This window comes from Montipora capricornis, chromosome 11, assembly GCF_036669925.1.
Source record: "Montipora capricornis isolate CH-2021 chromosome 11, ASM3666992v2, whole genome shotgun sequence".
Classification (NCBI taxonomy): Eukaryota; Metazoa; Cnidaria; class Anthozoa; order Scleractinia; family Acroporidae; genus Montipora; species Montipora capricornis.
In genome coordinates this window covers 8182830-8199140 of record NC_090893.1, presented here as the reverse complement: position 1 = coordinate 8199140, position 16311 = coordinate 8182830, and the positions used below count along the sequence as shown (strand labels likewise).

Sequence of the window (16311 nt, the reverse complement as noted above, 5' to 3'; positions counted from 1 at the left end):
CACTTACAGAGTCAAAAGTAGTAGTAACTTTTATTTGAATGGTCACTTTAGGATTTTACCCGCAGACTCAAAAGTTAGAATCCCCTTGTACAGTATGACAAACAGCACCACATGAAAGTACTGCTCAGTAGCTTTCATTTGAATGGTCACACTTTAGGATTACACCCACATATGCAAAAGTTGGAATCCCCTTGTACAGTATGACAAACAGCACCACATGAAAGTACTGCTCAGTAGCTTTCATTTGAATGGTCACACTCAAAGGAAGTCTCTAGGAGCATACTATCTGGAAGATTTCATATGCTCTTGACAATTTTAGGTGTCTTCTGATAAATTAATCATGACATTCTGTCAAGTGGAAAAGTGACTGGTGCAGGGATGTCATTGATGCAGATGATGTGCCATGTAAATAGGGCTTATGAAGTAATGAAAACCAGAATTATACAGTCCACAGTCTTCTATTTGAATACGTTATTTGGCAGTTGGCATCATGGCTTCACGTATTTCTATAATTAATTTGTGCATCTGTGGTGATGATCATATTTTAATTTGGTGTACTCAGGATTGAGCAGGGTGAGGGTTAGGCAGGCGATAAATTGACAATAATAAGTCTGTGGTTTCCTTTAACCCAAGCATGGTGGGCTGGCATGACAATAATTATGCTCATAGTGTCCAGAATGTCACATTTATTTGTTACAATAATATAGCTTAATTTGTTATCATTCCTCTAATTGAATCAGTCTTTTGTCCCTTTGGCCTCTTAGTGGTCAATTGCCTGAGTGGGCTAAGAATTAAGTGTTTCCCAAATAGATTAGTTAGCACTCTGAGCGTCATTGGTCAGTGTCATTTGTTATCAGAAATCATAAAGTATTATTTGTCATTACTCTTCCTCAAATCTTTTACTGGCTTCTGGCCAACTTCCCATGGAAATAAAGCTTAATTTCCACAGGGAATGTAAATGTTAAAGGCTCTAAGATTTGAAAAATGGATTACTGTTTGTTGACGCCATGTGGAGAGAGAGATCTATCAGCAAAGGCTTTACTTTGGATGCAAAGTTGGTGCTAATGCAATTTATTGAAGAGCCTAGTGCAGCAGTCTTAGGGAGTGGTACCTTTATGTCCTTGGGTCATAGCCTTAAATGATCTTGATATGCTTAAATTCAAGAATCTTCACAGCATGTATCTCTAGTTTTGTAATTCTTACTTGTCTCCATAATCTTCCCAAAGCCCCTTGCCAACTTCCAGCTGTCCAGCACAATGATCTTGCAATCAACTGAAGTGAAAGAGCCTTCTGACTGTTGACAAAGGGATTAGCCCTTGCTTACCTCCCAGGGAACAAGGTTTGTTGGTTTGCAGGGTGGTCACATATCCATATCATTTTGAAAAGTTATGAGTGTTAAGTACAGGCAGGCCTGAAGCCATTTAAATGAGACGGGGGCAACTGTGTTTGGTAGTTTTTTGGAATGCTCTGAAGAAGTTCACTGATTAGTGCAAGAATTTTAAAACATGCAATCTGGGTTGCTTGGTTCTAAGCCTGTGATATACCGCTGCTACAAGACAAAATGCACTTTTTGGTATAGTGTTGTTAGATTTCTTAAAATGCTGGCAGTTGTGACTAAAGGCCATATGCCTTGACCACCAAAGTGTTTTGTTTGAAAAGTCAGCTGCTATGGAGCCCCTTGATCAGATGTTTTTTTCCTAGCTACAAGTGTATTCCACTTGCTTCATAAGAAGCTTAAATTTTTGGAACAAAATATTGAAAGTTGGATAAGCCAAAGAAGAAAACAGTATAATTTTGGCATGTCAATCTTATTTTTTCCAGGTCAGGATCTTCCCACTGCCACGAAAATTAATTATTGACCAATCAAACTTAAATTCTTCTTTTACAAATGTACATTTGTTTAATTAATCAAGTTCCTCTTTTATTGACTGTGCTCTTGGGTTTTTTTTCAGTAGATACATGTAGTTTAGATTTAAAACCCCAGTGACCACTAGACAAATGCCCAAGGCCTATGGTCTTGTGACCAGACACAAGGTTTATTGTTTTTATTGCACACAGTATTCAGTTGTATGCATGTCCCAGAAACAACTTGAATTGATGCAAATTGCAACAGTTTTCACTTAACCAGATGGGGAGTATGACAGACTGTGGACTGCAACCTGAGCATGAAACAGATGTAGAATGACACCTGCATACTGAGAAGAAACTGCAGGGTAAACAGATAGGCAATATGAAGGGTGGCCAAATTGCAGATAAAAACAACTTTAATTCTGGTGATCTTGCTCTTCTGTCAAAGTGCAGGCTTTGTGTAGCCTCTGATTGTTTTTCAAGTTTGGTTATGCAGTGTGATACTAGTACTTTGCAGAAGGTTATTTTTATAAGGTTTTTAGGTAAACATGAAAGATGCAAGTACCTGTGAAAATAACATTAAAAAACAACACAAAGTTTATCTACTTACAGTCATGTACAGATTGACTTGCCAATAGCTCATGTGAAATTAATTAGACTATGCGCACTTCTTACACCTGAGAGTGAGTTCCAGCTTGAAATAACTAAATATTGAAAAGTATTTTAAGGAGTTAATATAACTGGTAATTAAGCACATAAAAAGGGGTGTTAGGGCTTATTACGCCCTTCCTTAAGGAGTATCTCTGTTGATGGAAATTTACTGTTATGATAAAGATCTCAAATAGGATTAAAGGATTTCCATCTTGTTTATCTTTTCACTTTCATCCTCAGTGGTATGCTAATACTTACAGCCTCTGTTTTCTTTAAATTCATGTTTCATGTGTTTTGCTACTTATGTAGAGTGAGGATTTCCTTGCATCCTCTGTGTGTGTTCTTTGCTTCAGTGAGTTAATTTTCCCTTCATTTAATTTACTCTTCATTTGGTGGTAATCCAGCAACATTTGCTTTTGTTAAAGTCCTTATTGAGAGAGCGTTAGTGGGTTTGATGAACAGTCAATTTAATCAGTTCATTTATCCTTGGACCATCCTTTCCAGACAATTCCTTACAGTAAGATCTCCCAAAGCCTTTTATTGCTGAACACTATCAATCTAGCCACTCCTGTGCACTTAAGGACGGTGCCTACTATTGTTATTGTGCATACGTTCTGCACATCGAGAGATACTCAGATTTCCTATGGGCGGTGCATATTACCACAGGGATATGTGTTACCCACAATTTTCTTTTTGGATTTCAATAACACTTGTTAAGATCTACTTTTCCCGCATATTCAGTAAACCGGGCAAAAACACCTCTGAATTAGTAGGCACCGTCCTTAAAGAACGGAAAGGAAAGGACCTTAATTTAAGTGGTTAATCTTCTAGCGCTGTACAGCACTAATTGGGGACACTGTAAATTGAAATTAACAAGTTAACGCAAGTCAAATCAAATTTTGGTTTTTGAGGAGAGGGGGAAACCGGAGTACCCGGACACTTATGTCCAGGTTTGACCCTAATTAGATGCACGTCCAATTTTGACATCCAACACGAAGTGTCCTTTTAAGTCTAAGCATTTGCTACCTATTTTCAACAATAAGGTAAGGGTAAAGGTTAGCGTTATTTTTAGCTTTGGGTAAATGCAGCAGTTAATCTTCACTTAAAGAGCAGCATTTGGGGTACACTTTGTGACATAAATTGTCTGTATTCTGAGACACAAGTGATGTTGAAGTTGGCTAGAAGAGCAAGGGGACACTTCGTGACCCTTATATGAATCCGCGTGCATCTAATTAGGGTCAAACCTGGACATATCTCTACCCGGAGAAAAACCTCTCGGTGCAGAGTAGAGAACCAACAAACTCAACCCACATATGACGCAGAGTCAGGTGGGAGGCGAGTGCTCTCACTGCTGCGCCATCCCTGAACCCCTTGACAAGGATTTTGGTTGCCATTACCAAATAATCAGTTAAGTAACTTTGACATTCGGGAAAGTTAATATTTGTAGTGAAAAGAAACAGTTTTGCAGTCTTTGTAGAACTGTATCTTTTTGTTGTCATCATTGTCTTAGATGAAAGGACCACTTTCAAATTTGATTCAATTACAGTTGGTGGAAGACTTGAACGGGAGTTAGAGTACACCAAGAAATCCCTTGGGGAAGGTTACGGTGGAACAAATGAGCTACTTATACAGACACCAAACATGGAAGGAACAAACATTCTCACTGTGAAAGCCATGAAGCAACACTTGGAGGCCTTGACAGCAGCCAGTAATGTTTCTGTGGATATATTTGATCAGTAAGTTTATTGCCAACGAGTCAGGCCTTCTGAAGACAGAAGGCCTGGCGAGGCGGCAGCTTATAGAGCCGCGAGAAGATTTTTAGGCTTACGAAATCTCAGAAGCGCTTCAAATTTGGGTGTAATGTAGACCAAAAGCTGTAATGTAGACCAAAGCGATGAAATGTTGACCGTAGCGATAACCAATGAGAGTTAAGCACGAGTACGCCGCGTGATGTTTGCAGTCGCCAGATCACACAAGCTTGGCTCGTTGGCACTTTAGCGACAGCTATAACTAGTTTTAAAAGTGTTCAGTGGTTTGTACCAGGTGTCTCATGGAGAAAATTCTCATAGTTAGAAAGGTGTAAGTATGTACTTGAGGTGCAAATTATTTCGCTCATGGAGGCTCAGATTTTGCATGTGGCCTTCAACGAATAAATTCTCTGTCTTTTCCTTTTTTTTGTGGTTTGTTTGACCTTTATTTCAAATACAATATTGATGTAAAGTTCATTTATAATATACTCAACAAAATATCATGTTTCTGATTTGTCAATGACAAAGGCATAAATATTTTATTGAGGGCAATGTGTAAGTTGCTATGGAAACAAAGTGATGGGGTGATTTTTTTAAGTTTAATTTTTATAATAAATGAAAAATCATATGAACTTGTGCATTCATTTCGTGATTTATGGTCACTCGTGATGTTTTGAAAATAATTTGCGCAATTTGAGAACAAGCTAGCTACCTTCAAATGTGCAGTGTACCACAAGAGTGAGAAGTGTTTGCTGTGGGGAAACTGATGTCTGGTACATGTATTAAAATTTATTAAAATAAACTTAACAATGCAAGTACCGTATTTACCCGTGTATAAGTCGACCTTTTATGGCCTCAAAAGAAGCTCCCAAAATCTCCCTCGACTTATACATGGGTCAAAGACTTTGAGCCAAGTTCCAGCTACAGTGTAAGTACGGGTAATTTATTCAAAATTAACATAATAATGTTGTCTTGGGCATAACGAATGTTGTGGACAAAAGCCGACAAAAGACTTCAAAATGAATGACAAAAGACTTCAAAACGAATGTAAGCAATTCCAGTTGAAATGAAAAAGGATCTGTCCAACTCTAAATGTTGAAGATACTCACAAGCACAAATATGAAATAGACACTGGAAATTTTAGTGTTTCCAAAGGCGGAAAGCTCTAAAAGGCATTTATGTTTCTTCAAATAAAAACTTGATCGTTCAACGGCTTAGTAACCTGGCGTAATACCTCGCGTTTGCGTGCAAGCAGTGTCACTTGTGTTGCGTGAAAATGCTGGTTGGTAATGAATGTTTTTTATTCTTTATACAAAGCTGGCTGACTCAAATGCTTTTGCAAACTTCGTATTGTTTGACTTATGAGTTTTGTTTTGTTTGTCATTTGAGAAATTATAAGTCAAGGACCAATTAAACCTTGAACATTTTCGCATCATTCGCAAGTTATTTTGAAAGATTGACTCCTGCTTCCCGTGATGTTGTGCTTATCCCCTAAAGCCCTTTATCATTGAACAACGAAACAGGTTAGTTTGAGGTTTACATGTTCGATTTTCTGAGAACTTTTTCGAAACTCAAGGACAAAATGCCCGCATATACAACAGATGCTGAACCTTAAAACTATTAAGTGCTTGAGGCCCTGATTTTTTTGTGTATCCACATTTCCAGAAATCTAAGAATACAAGATTAGTGTCCCATGAACATTTAACAAAGAAATTAAGAAATTGCTTTTTTTGCCATCAAAAATGGGGGTCGACTTATACATGGGATCAACTTATACACGGGTAAATATGGTATTTGATGGGTACTTACCAATGATCTGTTTGTAGGACATACATGTATGACAGAGCGTTGTTGCCAGACATTTGTCTAGTAATAAATCAAAAAGGACATGAAACTGAAGTAATCTAAACAAAAAAAGTGCACACATGTTCACATCACATTTGACAAATTCCCTGATACATTTCGGAACAGAAGCTCGCAAACATGGGATATGTTTGTCTCATAAATTAAAGAGGTGAAAATGTACAGTGTGATGCCATTTATATATTATACATTGTCTATATATACATGTCAGCTTATAGATCATAGATGACCAAGTGGAATCAGCTTAGACATTAGTGTATTGTATAAACATTGCTGCTCTAGTGACAGACTAGTACCCTTCTTAATATACTGCTTTATGAAATTTTCAGAAGGAGTACTTTTTTTCTGTTTCATTTATGCAAGCACTTATCACTGGTGAAGAGAATGACTTCACTGCTTGTTGCTTCACAGAAACTGGTCTCTGAAGGACATATGCTACACTATGAGCTTTCCACCCATGGGTGATGACTTTATGGATAATGTGAGTATTATTACAATGAATAAATTTGGTTCAACTTTTGTGTGACTTCGTAAGTTGCAGAGGTGCTCAAAAATGACTAATTTTTAGGTGAACTCATAAGCTCCTATGGGACAGATCAAATGGCACTGTACAGTCTTCACTACTTTGTAGCTCTGTGGTTTTAAGCTCTTCTCTATGGAGATTTGGAAATTCTTTAACAAATCCTGCCAAGGAACTAAAAGAAATTGTTTTGACTTTTTTTACTCCATAGTGGGTGCAGTCTTTATGACTGGCTGATTGATCTACACATTTTTGCGTTTTCATTTTGCTATTGCAGGGTTCTCATTAAGTGCCGGCAGCCGGCTAAAAAACCGGCTACTTTAAATTTAGAGCAGTCTACTTTTCGGTCATAAACTTGCTATAAACAATGACAAAGCGCTTCTCCCGCCGCCTACTTTTATATTTAAGCCGTCTACTCCAAAACTTATTGAGAACCCTGCTATTGTTTGTTTTAATTTTTTTTAATCCCATGTCTTGAACTACTTTTTTTACCTATGTATGTCGCATTTAATTTAATTTTGTTTGCACAAAAACTTTGGGGGAAATATGACTATTCTGCTTTGAATAATATTGCCTTCATTGTTTGACACAACAATCTTCATTTGAAAAAGGAGAGAACGTCAAATTGCAAGAAGTGACTAATCATGGCTGTGGATTTACAGCTTTAAATTGTCCACTTTTCATGACTAGAAGGCGTAAACTGAAATAGTAAAATCAGTACATTCCAAGCAAACAAGGGTGATGATACAGTAAATTAACATTAAATATGTGCATGGATGGTTTAAATAATGTTTAAAAAATTAGCAGCAGTGTTTTATCGGGTTTAAAAACGGGAGGTGTAGCTGATGTTTTTAGACCCAACAAAACATGTGCTAAGAGTTTTTTTAAATGGCTTAAAAAACATTCTACTAAAAGCATGACCTTCTGGACTCAGAACAAAGGTTCAAATTGTGAGAGGAGAATATTAGCATACATGTACAAGAAAAAAACAGCAACAAGGAGTGTTTTATCAGGATATAAAGCTCATACATGTGCCATTTTTTTGTGGTGTTTTGATAGGCTATGAGGCTCGTGAATTATTAATGAGTTTTTGAAAATTGAATGCAAGTTGGAGGACACACCATGACATGAAACATGCTATACTTTACCACAAGTGCCTAGCTGGCCAGTTATCGCCATTTACCATGTTAATTTTATTGTCTTGGTTAAAGATTTTTCCACAGCTTTTGCCATGCTTGATAGTTACTCCATTGGACTGCTTTTGGGAGGGTGCTATACCGCTTGGTCCAAGATACAAGGTCCTTGGGTAAGGTAGTCTTCCAACAAGTACACTTTCTTAGACCTCTTGCCTTCTGAGCAAGCATCTACTCGACTGGTGTTGAAACCTCTCGGGCGAGTGGATCATCAATTTTGTTTTCTTATGGCCTAGTTTGGATTTCATTCTTTTTGGTATAGACCCTTTGCATAAATGGCACCCAAATTTGAATAGCAATACTTGATAAATCCTCAGCCTTGTGTTTATGTTTCAAGACAAAGGGTTTTTCTCATGAATGTGAGGCTAAGGATGTATCAAGTATTGTTATTCAAATTTGGGCGCCATTTATGCAAAGGGTCTATTACTTCAGCTTCAAGCTTACTGTTGTCCATCTTAGAAAGAGGGTTTAAGCTCTAACTAAGGCTGCAGTCCTTACCCTGTCATCCTTTCGGTTTAAAAGCCCTTTAAACTCATTCAAAGTTTAGAGCGGTTTTCAAATGAGTGTCGTAAAACCAAAACCAAAGTAATTACTTTGGCCAATCAAACAGGACGGAGACAATCCAGTAAACCAATCAAAACTCGAAGTAATTACACGGATCCGACACAAAGCGCGGGAACATGTGCACGCGCAACACACCATTGGTTTTGGTTTCACTTCTGATTGGTTGAAAAAATGGCGCGAAAACTTTGAACCAATCACTGAGCGAAGTAAATGCAAAACCAAAGCAATTCGCTAATTACTTTCGACACTCAATTGAAAACCGCTCTATGTCCCCATTAACCCATTAATCCCTGAGAGTGACATTTACCGGTAATAGATTTTACACTGTGTAATGCCAGACAATTTTAGTCGTCAATGGAGGACGGCGTGGGGTGTTTTCTCTTGAATGCCGAATCTCTTCCCCCAGTTATTATTGACAATCTCTCTCTTTTGTGTTCCATAAGGTTATTTCCCTTCTAGTTTCAAAGTTCACAGTCTTAAACCAAAATCTGTCTGTCAACATTTCTTAATCGAGTGCAAGATCATGTTCACAAACCTTGCCCCTAAATTAATGCACCATTCCTCTAAAATGTTGTTTAACCCTTTGATACCCAAACCGGCCATACTTAGTATTTTATTGTGTCTAACGCCAGACGATTTTACGCATCAATAGGGAACCCCCAGGAGTCATTGGGTTAATATATATATTTTTTTTAACCTATATATATTTTGAATTTCTTGTTACTTCAGAAACTTCAAGTGGAAAGATCTCAATCCAGAGAAATTAATCAATACTTTCAAATCAACCATGAGTCCAGTAGTGTTTGGTAAACTCGAGGCACTTTTCAGAGAGGTGAGTAAGTGACAAGGATTTAGAATGCTGAACTTTTAAGCATACTGTAACAACAATTAAACGTTTTTGACGGAAGTAGGCTATCTCCTTTAGCAGTTAATGTTGAGTAACAAGAAAACTTTGAATTCATAAATGTGGCATTTTAGTGGAGGATTGTGTATGATGCCTAGAGAGGCATCTTTAAGCATGCCATTCAGGTACTTTATCAGTGTTAATGATGCTCGTGCCTGAGTGAGATACCTGGAGTGACGTTATTCAGAGTCAAGGGCAATTAAGGAAACTGCTTCTAAGGTCAAAACCTCTTTAAGACAGATTCTGAACTGAAATAATTCTTGCCCACTGAATGCCATTTGTTTGCCACAGAACAGTGCAGTAGCACTATTACCAACCATCAATAACATTGACTGAAATGGAATATCATTTGAAGCAAAACGCCCAGCTCATAGAGAAAACAAAGAAAATGACCTTACTATAATCTGTTAAACAAAAGAAAGAAATTTGCAAAAACTGACGTGACCGTACATGAAAACTGATAGCCTGCCTCATATCAGGACCTCCATTCAGTGTGGGAAAACTTTAATTCTTGTTTCTTTTACAAGCTCAGGCAGCAAGAAAAACATTTATTGTTCTGTCAAATGGTCATTTCATAGATTTATGGCCATTTGATGAGTAATAATGTTGTCATGATGGTCTCTTTTTCAGGCTGGAGTCAGCAGTGGTTATATGGAAAAACCCTGTTTGGATCCATATGACCCTGAATGTCCCTCAACTGCGTCAAACTTCCAAACAAAGGAGGTAAGGTGCTCAGCTTTATTAGAGTTTTGAGATGTGTATGGGGAAATAAGGTTGATAGTACTTTCATCCTTCAATGCATGTGTCAAAATCATTGAGAGGATGGGGGGTTAAATTTAATTACAACATAGCGTGTGTCCTACTATGGTGTTTTTGGCTGTGTGTATATAACATGAGATATTAAGTTTCATTTTACATCCAAAGTTTTCATAGAGTGTTGCGAGACAACCAGAGCTGGGGCAAAGAAGTACAGCAGTCCGGTTCCACACTAAAAAAATGCACAAAATTGTATGTGAAAGGTACTCGACAAGAACGAAAAAGGTCGCAAGTTGGCCTATGGCAACTTTCGAAGGTAGAAATTCTTGTTAGTGTAGTTTTTTTGTTACATTTGTTCATCCTGCTGAAAACAAATTACAAAATCAACAAAATACTCAGAAAAGCGTGGAAAAAATTAAATCCAAATTTCATTAAAAAATACAGCATGGTCAAAAACATCAAGTGCACATTACCTATAAACAAAATTACCAGATTTCTGTTCTGAATTTAGCTTGGTGCAGTGAGAAAAAAAACTGCAAGTTTCCTGGAGTCTGTCTTCAGCAACTGCTCTGTGCATAGCAATGTGAACGTAGCATGTCATTCTCGGTGTCATTCTTAGCATCATTCTCAACAATCCAAACCATTTGTTTACTTCGTTTTCAATATTTAGGAAAAAAAGATGAACCTTTCTTGGTCAATTGTCGCTCAACTTACTTGAGGCTTGTTTTAACCAACCAATAGGATCATTTGTTTTCCCTCAGTGTGCGTTGTGAGAACTTTTTAGTCAATCTCAAATGAAACAATGATGTTTTATTGCCCAAGTTATTGTCGCTATGTTATAAAAGAATTGGTTCATGCTTATAGCTGTGCATATATCAAGTTATGGATGCACTTGGGAAGTTTGGAGAGCACTGAAGAAGCTAGAGTTGGTCTTGGCTGCACCTTGAGCAACTCTTATGCTTCTCTCATGCTCTCCAAACTTCCCACGTGCATCCATAACTCAATATACACATGCTAAGCATGAACCAATTCTTTTAATAATATCTTTCAAAAAATTGTAATGACAAGGCGTTTCATTAAAAATTGAAATTGGTGGCTGGTTTCAATTTATTGAGTAACTGACTTTGTTATTGTCAAGATTAATTTTAATCTTAGGTTTGAAAGAATCTGTCTTTAATTACAAGTTTCAATTTAGGGAAAAAAGCCAACTTCTCTGAGTGAAGAGCCAAATGCTTTTTGTCGGCTGTCAGTACTTATTGAAACGACTGAATGACACTTGTTAATAAATCAAGCCAACAAAAATGCAGTGTACAGTGTATGTGTTTCACTTCAGTTCCCTCCTTAATTTCTTGTCACGCCTTGAGTGTTGTGTAATGGCAGTAATAATTGTTGGTTTCTGTATCTATGATACATAATGAACATACAATTTTTGTGTCAGAACTCTGTGAGCTGTATGGGCTTTAACCCATCATATACAGCAAAGATTGGTGCTCATTTTTACAATATGTGTTAGTCCCTTTTTTGTGTGTGTCTAAATTCAAAGAGGCATCATTTTCCACAGAAACCAGATATTGGTGTTGAGCTGACCAACGGTTGTCAGGGCATTGCAAAAAACTTTATGGACTGGCCAGAGGAGCTTCTTGTGGGAGGTATTAAAAAAAACCAAGAAAAGATCATAAGAAGGTGTGCAACATCATTTTTTCCTCATGTATCTTAAGAGTCAAAATGACAAGTATGCTCTTTTTGAGGCATTAAAAAGCCACACACTGTTTGCAAACATTACTGGATTCAGGCATTGGTGTGCTGTTGAATCATGCACGTGGCATCAGTGAATCACAATTACATGTTTTGTTGTTTTGTCTGGTTTCCTCAAACCCTTAAAAATGTTCTTTTGTTAGTACCATATTTACCTGTGTAAGTCGACCTTTTATGGCCTCAAAAGAAGCTCCAAAAATCGCCCTCGACTTATACACAGGTCAACGATTTAGAGCCAAGTTCCAGCTAAATAATTTATTCAAAATTAACATAATAATGTTGTCTTGGGCATAACGAATGCAGTGGACAAAAGACTTCAAATGAATGACAAAGACTTCAAAATGAATGTAAGCAATTCCAGTTGAAATGAAAAAGGATTTGTCCAACTCTAAATGTTGAAGATACTCACAAGCACAAATATGAAATAGACACTGGCAATTTTCGTTTTCCAAAGGTGGAAACCTCTAAAAGCCATTTCTGTTTCTTCATATAAAATATGATCGTTCAACTGCTTAGTAACCTGGTGCAATACCTCATGTTTGCATGCAAGCATCGTCACTCGTGTTCCTCGCCATCAAAAATGGGGGGTCGACTTATACATGTACACGGGATCGACTTTTACACAGGTAAATATGGCAATTAACGCATAAATTTAACATTCCATTTTTGTTGCAATATTGGTTGCATCATAAAAGTTAAAAGAGGTAGCAGTCATGTGGAAAATGGGCAAGGTTTGTCATTTTTCTGATTTCGTGTACAAAATGGAAAAAACAGGGTGACAGGGAGCGCCCTTGGTCGTTGAAGGGTCAAAGGGTTAAGGAGAATTGTTGAAAATGCGGAGAGAATGAAGTTTAATATCCCAACAGTCAACAATATTTTAAGCTTCTATGTGCTGTTTTTAACATTTGCATTTGTGTTTGCTTTGTGCCACAGCGCCAAGGCCTACCAAAGCATCATTGTTCTGCGAGGTACTCAACAACTGCACCATCACTGGTCTGGAAAAGCAAAAGTGAATCATTTGGAGTGGACTGAAGAAGAAGCATCGCAAGTCCTAGAAGCATGGAAGCGCAAGTTCACAGAGGTGCAAATGTGTTTACTTGACTTTCTTGGATTTGGAAGGACCTTAGTAGATTTAGCCGGGTGATGCATTTGACTGTGACAGTCTGTGATAGTTACAGCTTGGAACAGGTCAGGGAGGGAGGAGAAATGAACCGGGCTGTGTAGTTGGTGTTTTGCAATGGATTTTGTGTTTTAACCTAAAGAGGCAGTGAAGAAATGTTGCATTTGGTTTCTACCATGATTTTTGAAATGATTAGGTTAGCAAAGAAGATAGGCACCTGTCACCCTGATAAACAGTGGCAAATAGTTGGGGGGGGGGGGGTGGCAGTTGGGGTAGGGAGGGGAAAATCCTCCAAACAAAAAGGCCTCTACTTCCAGCCACATGGATAAATGAGCTCCACAAACCAAAGCACAAGGAATCCGATGCATGCGCCAAAAATATAGCAAATGGGCTGACAACAACTGATCACAGCCGAGTTGAATTTCATTTAGCCTCATTTAAACAGTTTCCTGTTACAAGTATTGTACATCTGCCTTAATTAATGCAATTTATGTAATAAGTTGTTCACTGTTTTTGAGCTGTTGATGAGAGTTGACTTTGTGTCCCTTTGTTTCAATTTACATTGCCAACTTAGCACTCTTTATATACTGGAACCTGTTTTATCCTTTACGGCTGGTTCTCATGCACTGTCCATTTTTCACAGACAATCAACTCTAGATCCGTGGAACAAGAAAAAGAAGATTCAACAGTGCTTGCCTTCTCCTCAACTTCATTTAATGATCTGCTTCAAGACTTCTCTAAGACAAGTTACAGTAAAGTGGCAATTGGATATGCCCTTATGGTAAGTCAAGATTTAATAAATGGGCATGACATGTACACCACAGACACATTCATGATGAGTTAACTCCTAAGTAGCATATGGAGTTGGGTGCTCATGAATGGGGGGGGGGGGGGGCTGTAACATCATACTTGGCCATCAGAGTTCCCCGGCCCCAAGACGTAATTCCTGCGATAAAGGTGTCAACTGTGACAAATGTGACATATTGAACTAAGAACGGGGGCTTAGGAATGCCATCGTGGTATCTGGAGGTGACAAATCCAGGATTAATCTGCTTTATGTGCCGAGACCACTGGAGGTGGTCGGTAATGGTTATGCCCAGGTTGTTGGTTCCACTAACTGTTGTCAGAGGGAACCCATCTAGGTAGTATTCTCTCTTTGATGGCAGAATCTTTCGGAAGATGTTCAGAGTCTTGCACTTTGGTATGCTGATGTTCATTGCCCAGGTACGACTCCAGTTGGAGAGTTACGTCAAGTGTTGCTGAAATGAGATGTTGTCAGAAGGCTTCTCAATGACCTTGTATAATTTGGAATCATCTTTGAAAATTGCTACTTTAGAGCCATGTTTGATGCCAGTTGTTCCGTGGTTGTGACACACTGAGGAAAAAAGCCAGCGCAAAACGTTTTACCGAGAACTTGAACGCCAACATGCACCAAAACAGCCGAAAGTAGACCAAAAAGACAAATTCAGAAGATGATGAAATAACGGTAAACTGCTAGAAGCACACTATTGGACAATTAAAACGCACATAAATACTCGAACCAACACTAGAAAAGCAAGCTACGTGAAAATGCCCCGTGCACTGAGCAGAGCAAAACTACAAGCACATGCAGTGACATACGCGTTGGCCGGGTTGGACTTTCACTGACTCTGTGATCGCTAGAATGCCCTGCAATCACGCTTAAAACAGCAATGCCAACACTGGGCAATGCCAGAATGCTAACGGCCTGCCAGCAGACCATGCCGTACACCCCTAAACACCAACGCTAGCTAGCCGTTAACTCAGTGAAATTACTTTTAACCTCTTTAAAACTGCTGACATCACACATTGCAGGGAGCAGGGATGACACAGTGGTGACAGCAATAACCTCCCACCATTGTGCCCCAGGTTCTATGCTCTGTGTCATATATGGGTTGAGTTTGTTGGTTCTCTACTCTGCTCCTGGAGGTTCTTCTTCAGATACTTTGGTTTTCACCTCTCTTAAAAAAAGAACGTACAATTTGATATTAGTTAAGTTGAGTTTATCTGATTTGATTCGTGTACAGTGTCCTCAATTTGTGCCACGATCCTAACTGCAGTTGACTGTTATGATGATGATGATGATGATGATGATGATGATAATTATTATTATTATTACCATTTCCTCTTTTTTAACATGTGATTTCAAAGCATTTAGTGAGTGGTAACAAATGCAATATCTCAATATTTACCCATTTACCCATGATGTCTGTATCACAGGAGCCAGACCAACACTTTAGGACTAATGTAAGGCCAGGGATTAACCTATTAGCCAATTAACATATGAGCCAGTATAAAAAAATTACCATAATGCTCTTTCTTAGTCCATTCAAAATTTTGCATAAGCATTGTTTCCAGTTTCTCTTAAGCTTGGGACCATTGCAAGTCCCAAGAGAAAATAAAGCAATGCTTATGCAGGATTCTGGAGGGAGAAACAAAGAGTGTTATGGTATTTTTGACACTGGCTAATTATTTGATTGATTTTATCATCATTAGCTGGTTTATGCTTGCTTGACTCTCAAACACTGGAGTGATCCTGTTGAGTCCAATGCTGCATTGGGATTCGCTGGAGTTCTTCTTGTCACTGTAGCTGTTTCTTCTGGTCTTGGGTTTTGTTCATTCATTGGGATAAAGTTCAATGCAGCATCAACCCAAGTAAGCCTGTAAATTATTGATGAACTTTAACCACTGCTGTGATATCAGGAGAAGTGTGCATAACAGGAGCAATTGCGTTTTTGCATAAATATTTAACTATCCTGTCTTTTGTAGATTATGTAGTATATTTAGAAGATGCCAGAGTAAAAAACTAAATGGTAGACAAAACCTGCATGTTACCAGTTGAAAATAATTATATTGAGCAGCAGGCATTGTTACTACCAAAATCACATTACAGCTACAAAAAAGTTCCACATAACCACACAATAGTGTCCCACTGTAGGCAAAACATTCCTTTGGAAAGCACAATCATGTTCCTTTATTGATCAAATTTTAATTGGCTCTGTGCTGCTTTTTTTAAAATACAGATTTTGCCATTTCTTGCACTTGGTTTGGGCGTTGATGACATGTTCCTGCTTGCACACACTTATTCTACTGCGAAAGACAAAACCAGAGTGAGTTATAGGGTTGTGGGCAGTATTGTTTTATTTGTCTGTGTCTTTGTGGCACTTTTGAAATAGTGATGAATGAACCCTAAACTATAATTGACTGAATTTTTATTTTTATTTTTAGGAGCCTGTGGCATATTGCCTTGCTAGCACTGGAGTCAGTGTTTTTCTAACATCCTTCAACAACATGTTTGCATTTTTCATGGCAGCACTGATACCTATTCCAGCTTTAAGGTCTTTTTCATTTCAGGTACAGTGTAAGTTCAG

The 16311-nt window shown here is 38.1% G+C and overlaps 1 protein-coding gene and 1 long non-coding RNA gene across 4 annotated transcripts in view; one reads left to right on the top strand and one right to left on the bottom strand.

Moving 5' to 3' along the window:
- LOC138022772 (protein patched homolog 1-like) overlaps nt 1-16311 on the top strand; it is a 54803-nt gene that overhangs the window by 18529 nt on the left and 19963 nt on the right. For both annotated transcript variants that reach the window (XM_068869719.1, XM_068869720.1), the window contains exons 3-13: nt 4046-4235; nt 6522-6591; nt 7842-7936; nt 9117-9219; nt 9922-10014; nt 11609-11730; nt 12736-12883; nt 13566-13703; nt 15437-15595; nt 15964-16050; nt 16169-16294. In XM_068869719.1, the coding sequence (XP_068725820.1) occupies nt 4046-4235; nt 6522-6591; nt 7842-7936; nt 9117-9219; nt 9922-10014; nt 11609-11730; nt 12736-12883; nt 13566-13703; nt 15437-15595; nt 15964-16050; nt 16169-16294 (1331 nt within the window). The remainder of the gene's footprint in view (nt 1-4045; nt 4236-6521; nt 6592-7841; nt 7937-9116; nt 9220-9921; nt 10015-11608; nt 11731-12735; nt 12884-13565; nt 13704-15436; nt 15596-15963; nt 16051-16168; nt 16295-16311) is intronic.
- LOC138022773 (uncharacterized) overlaps nt 1-16311 on the bottom strand; it is a 36769-nt gene that overhangs the window by 7054 nt on the left and 13404 nt on the right. For both annotated transcript variants that reach the window (XR_011126634.1, XR_011126633.1), the window contains exon 3: nt 6057-6113. This is a non-coding gene — a long non-coding RNA (uncharacterized lncRNA). The remainder of the gene's footprint in view (nt 1-6056; nt 6114-16311) is intronic.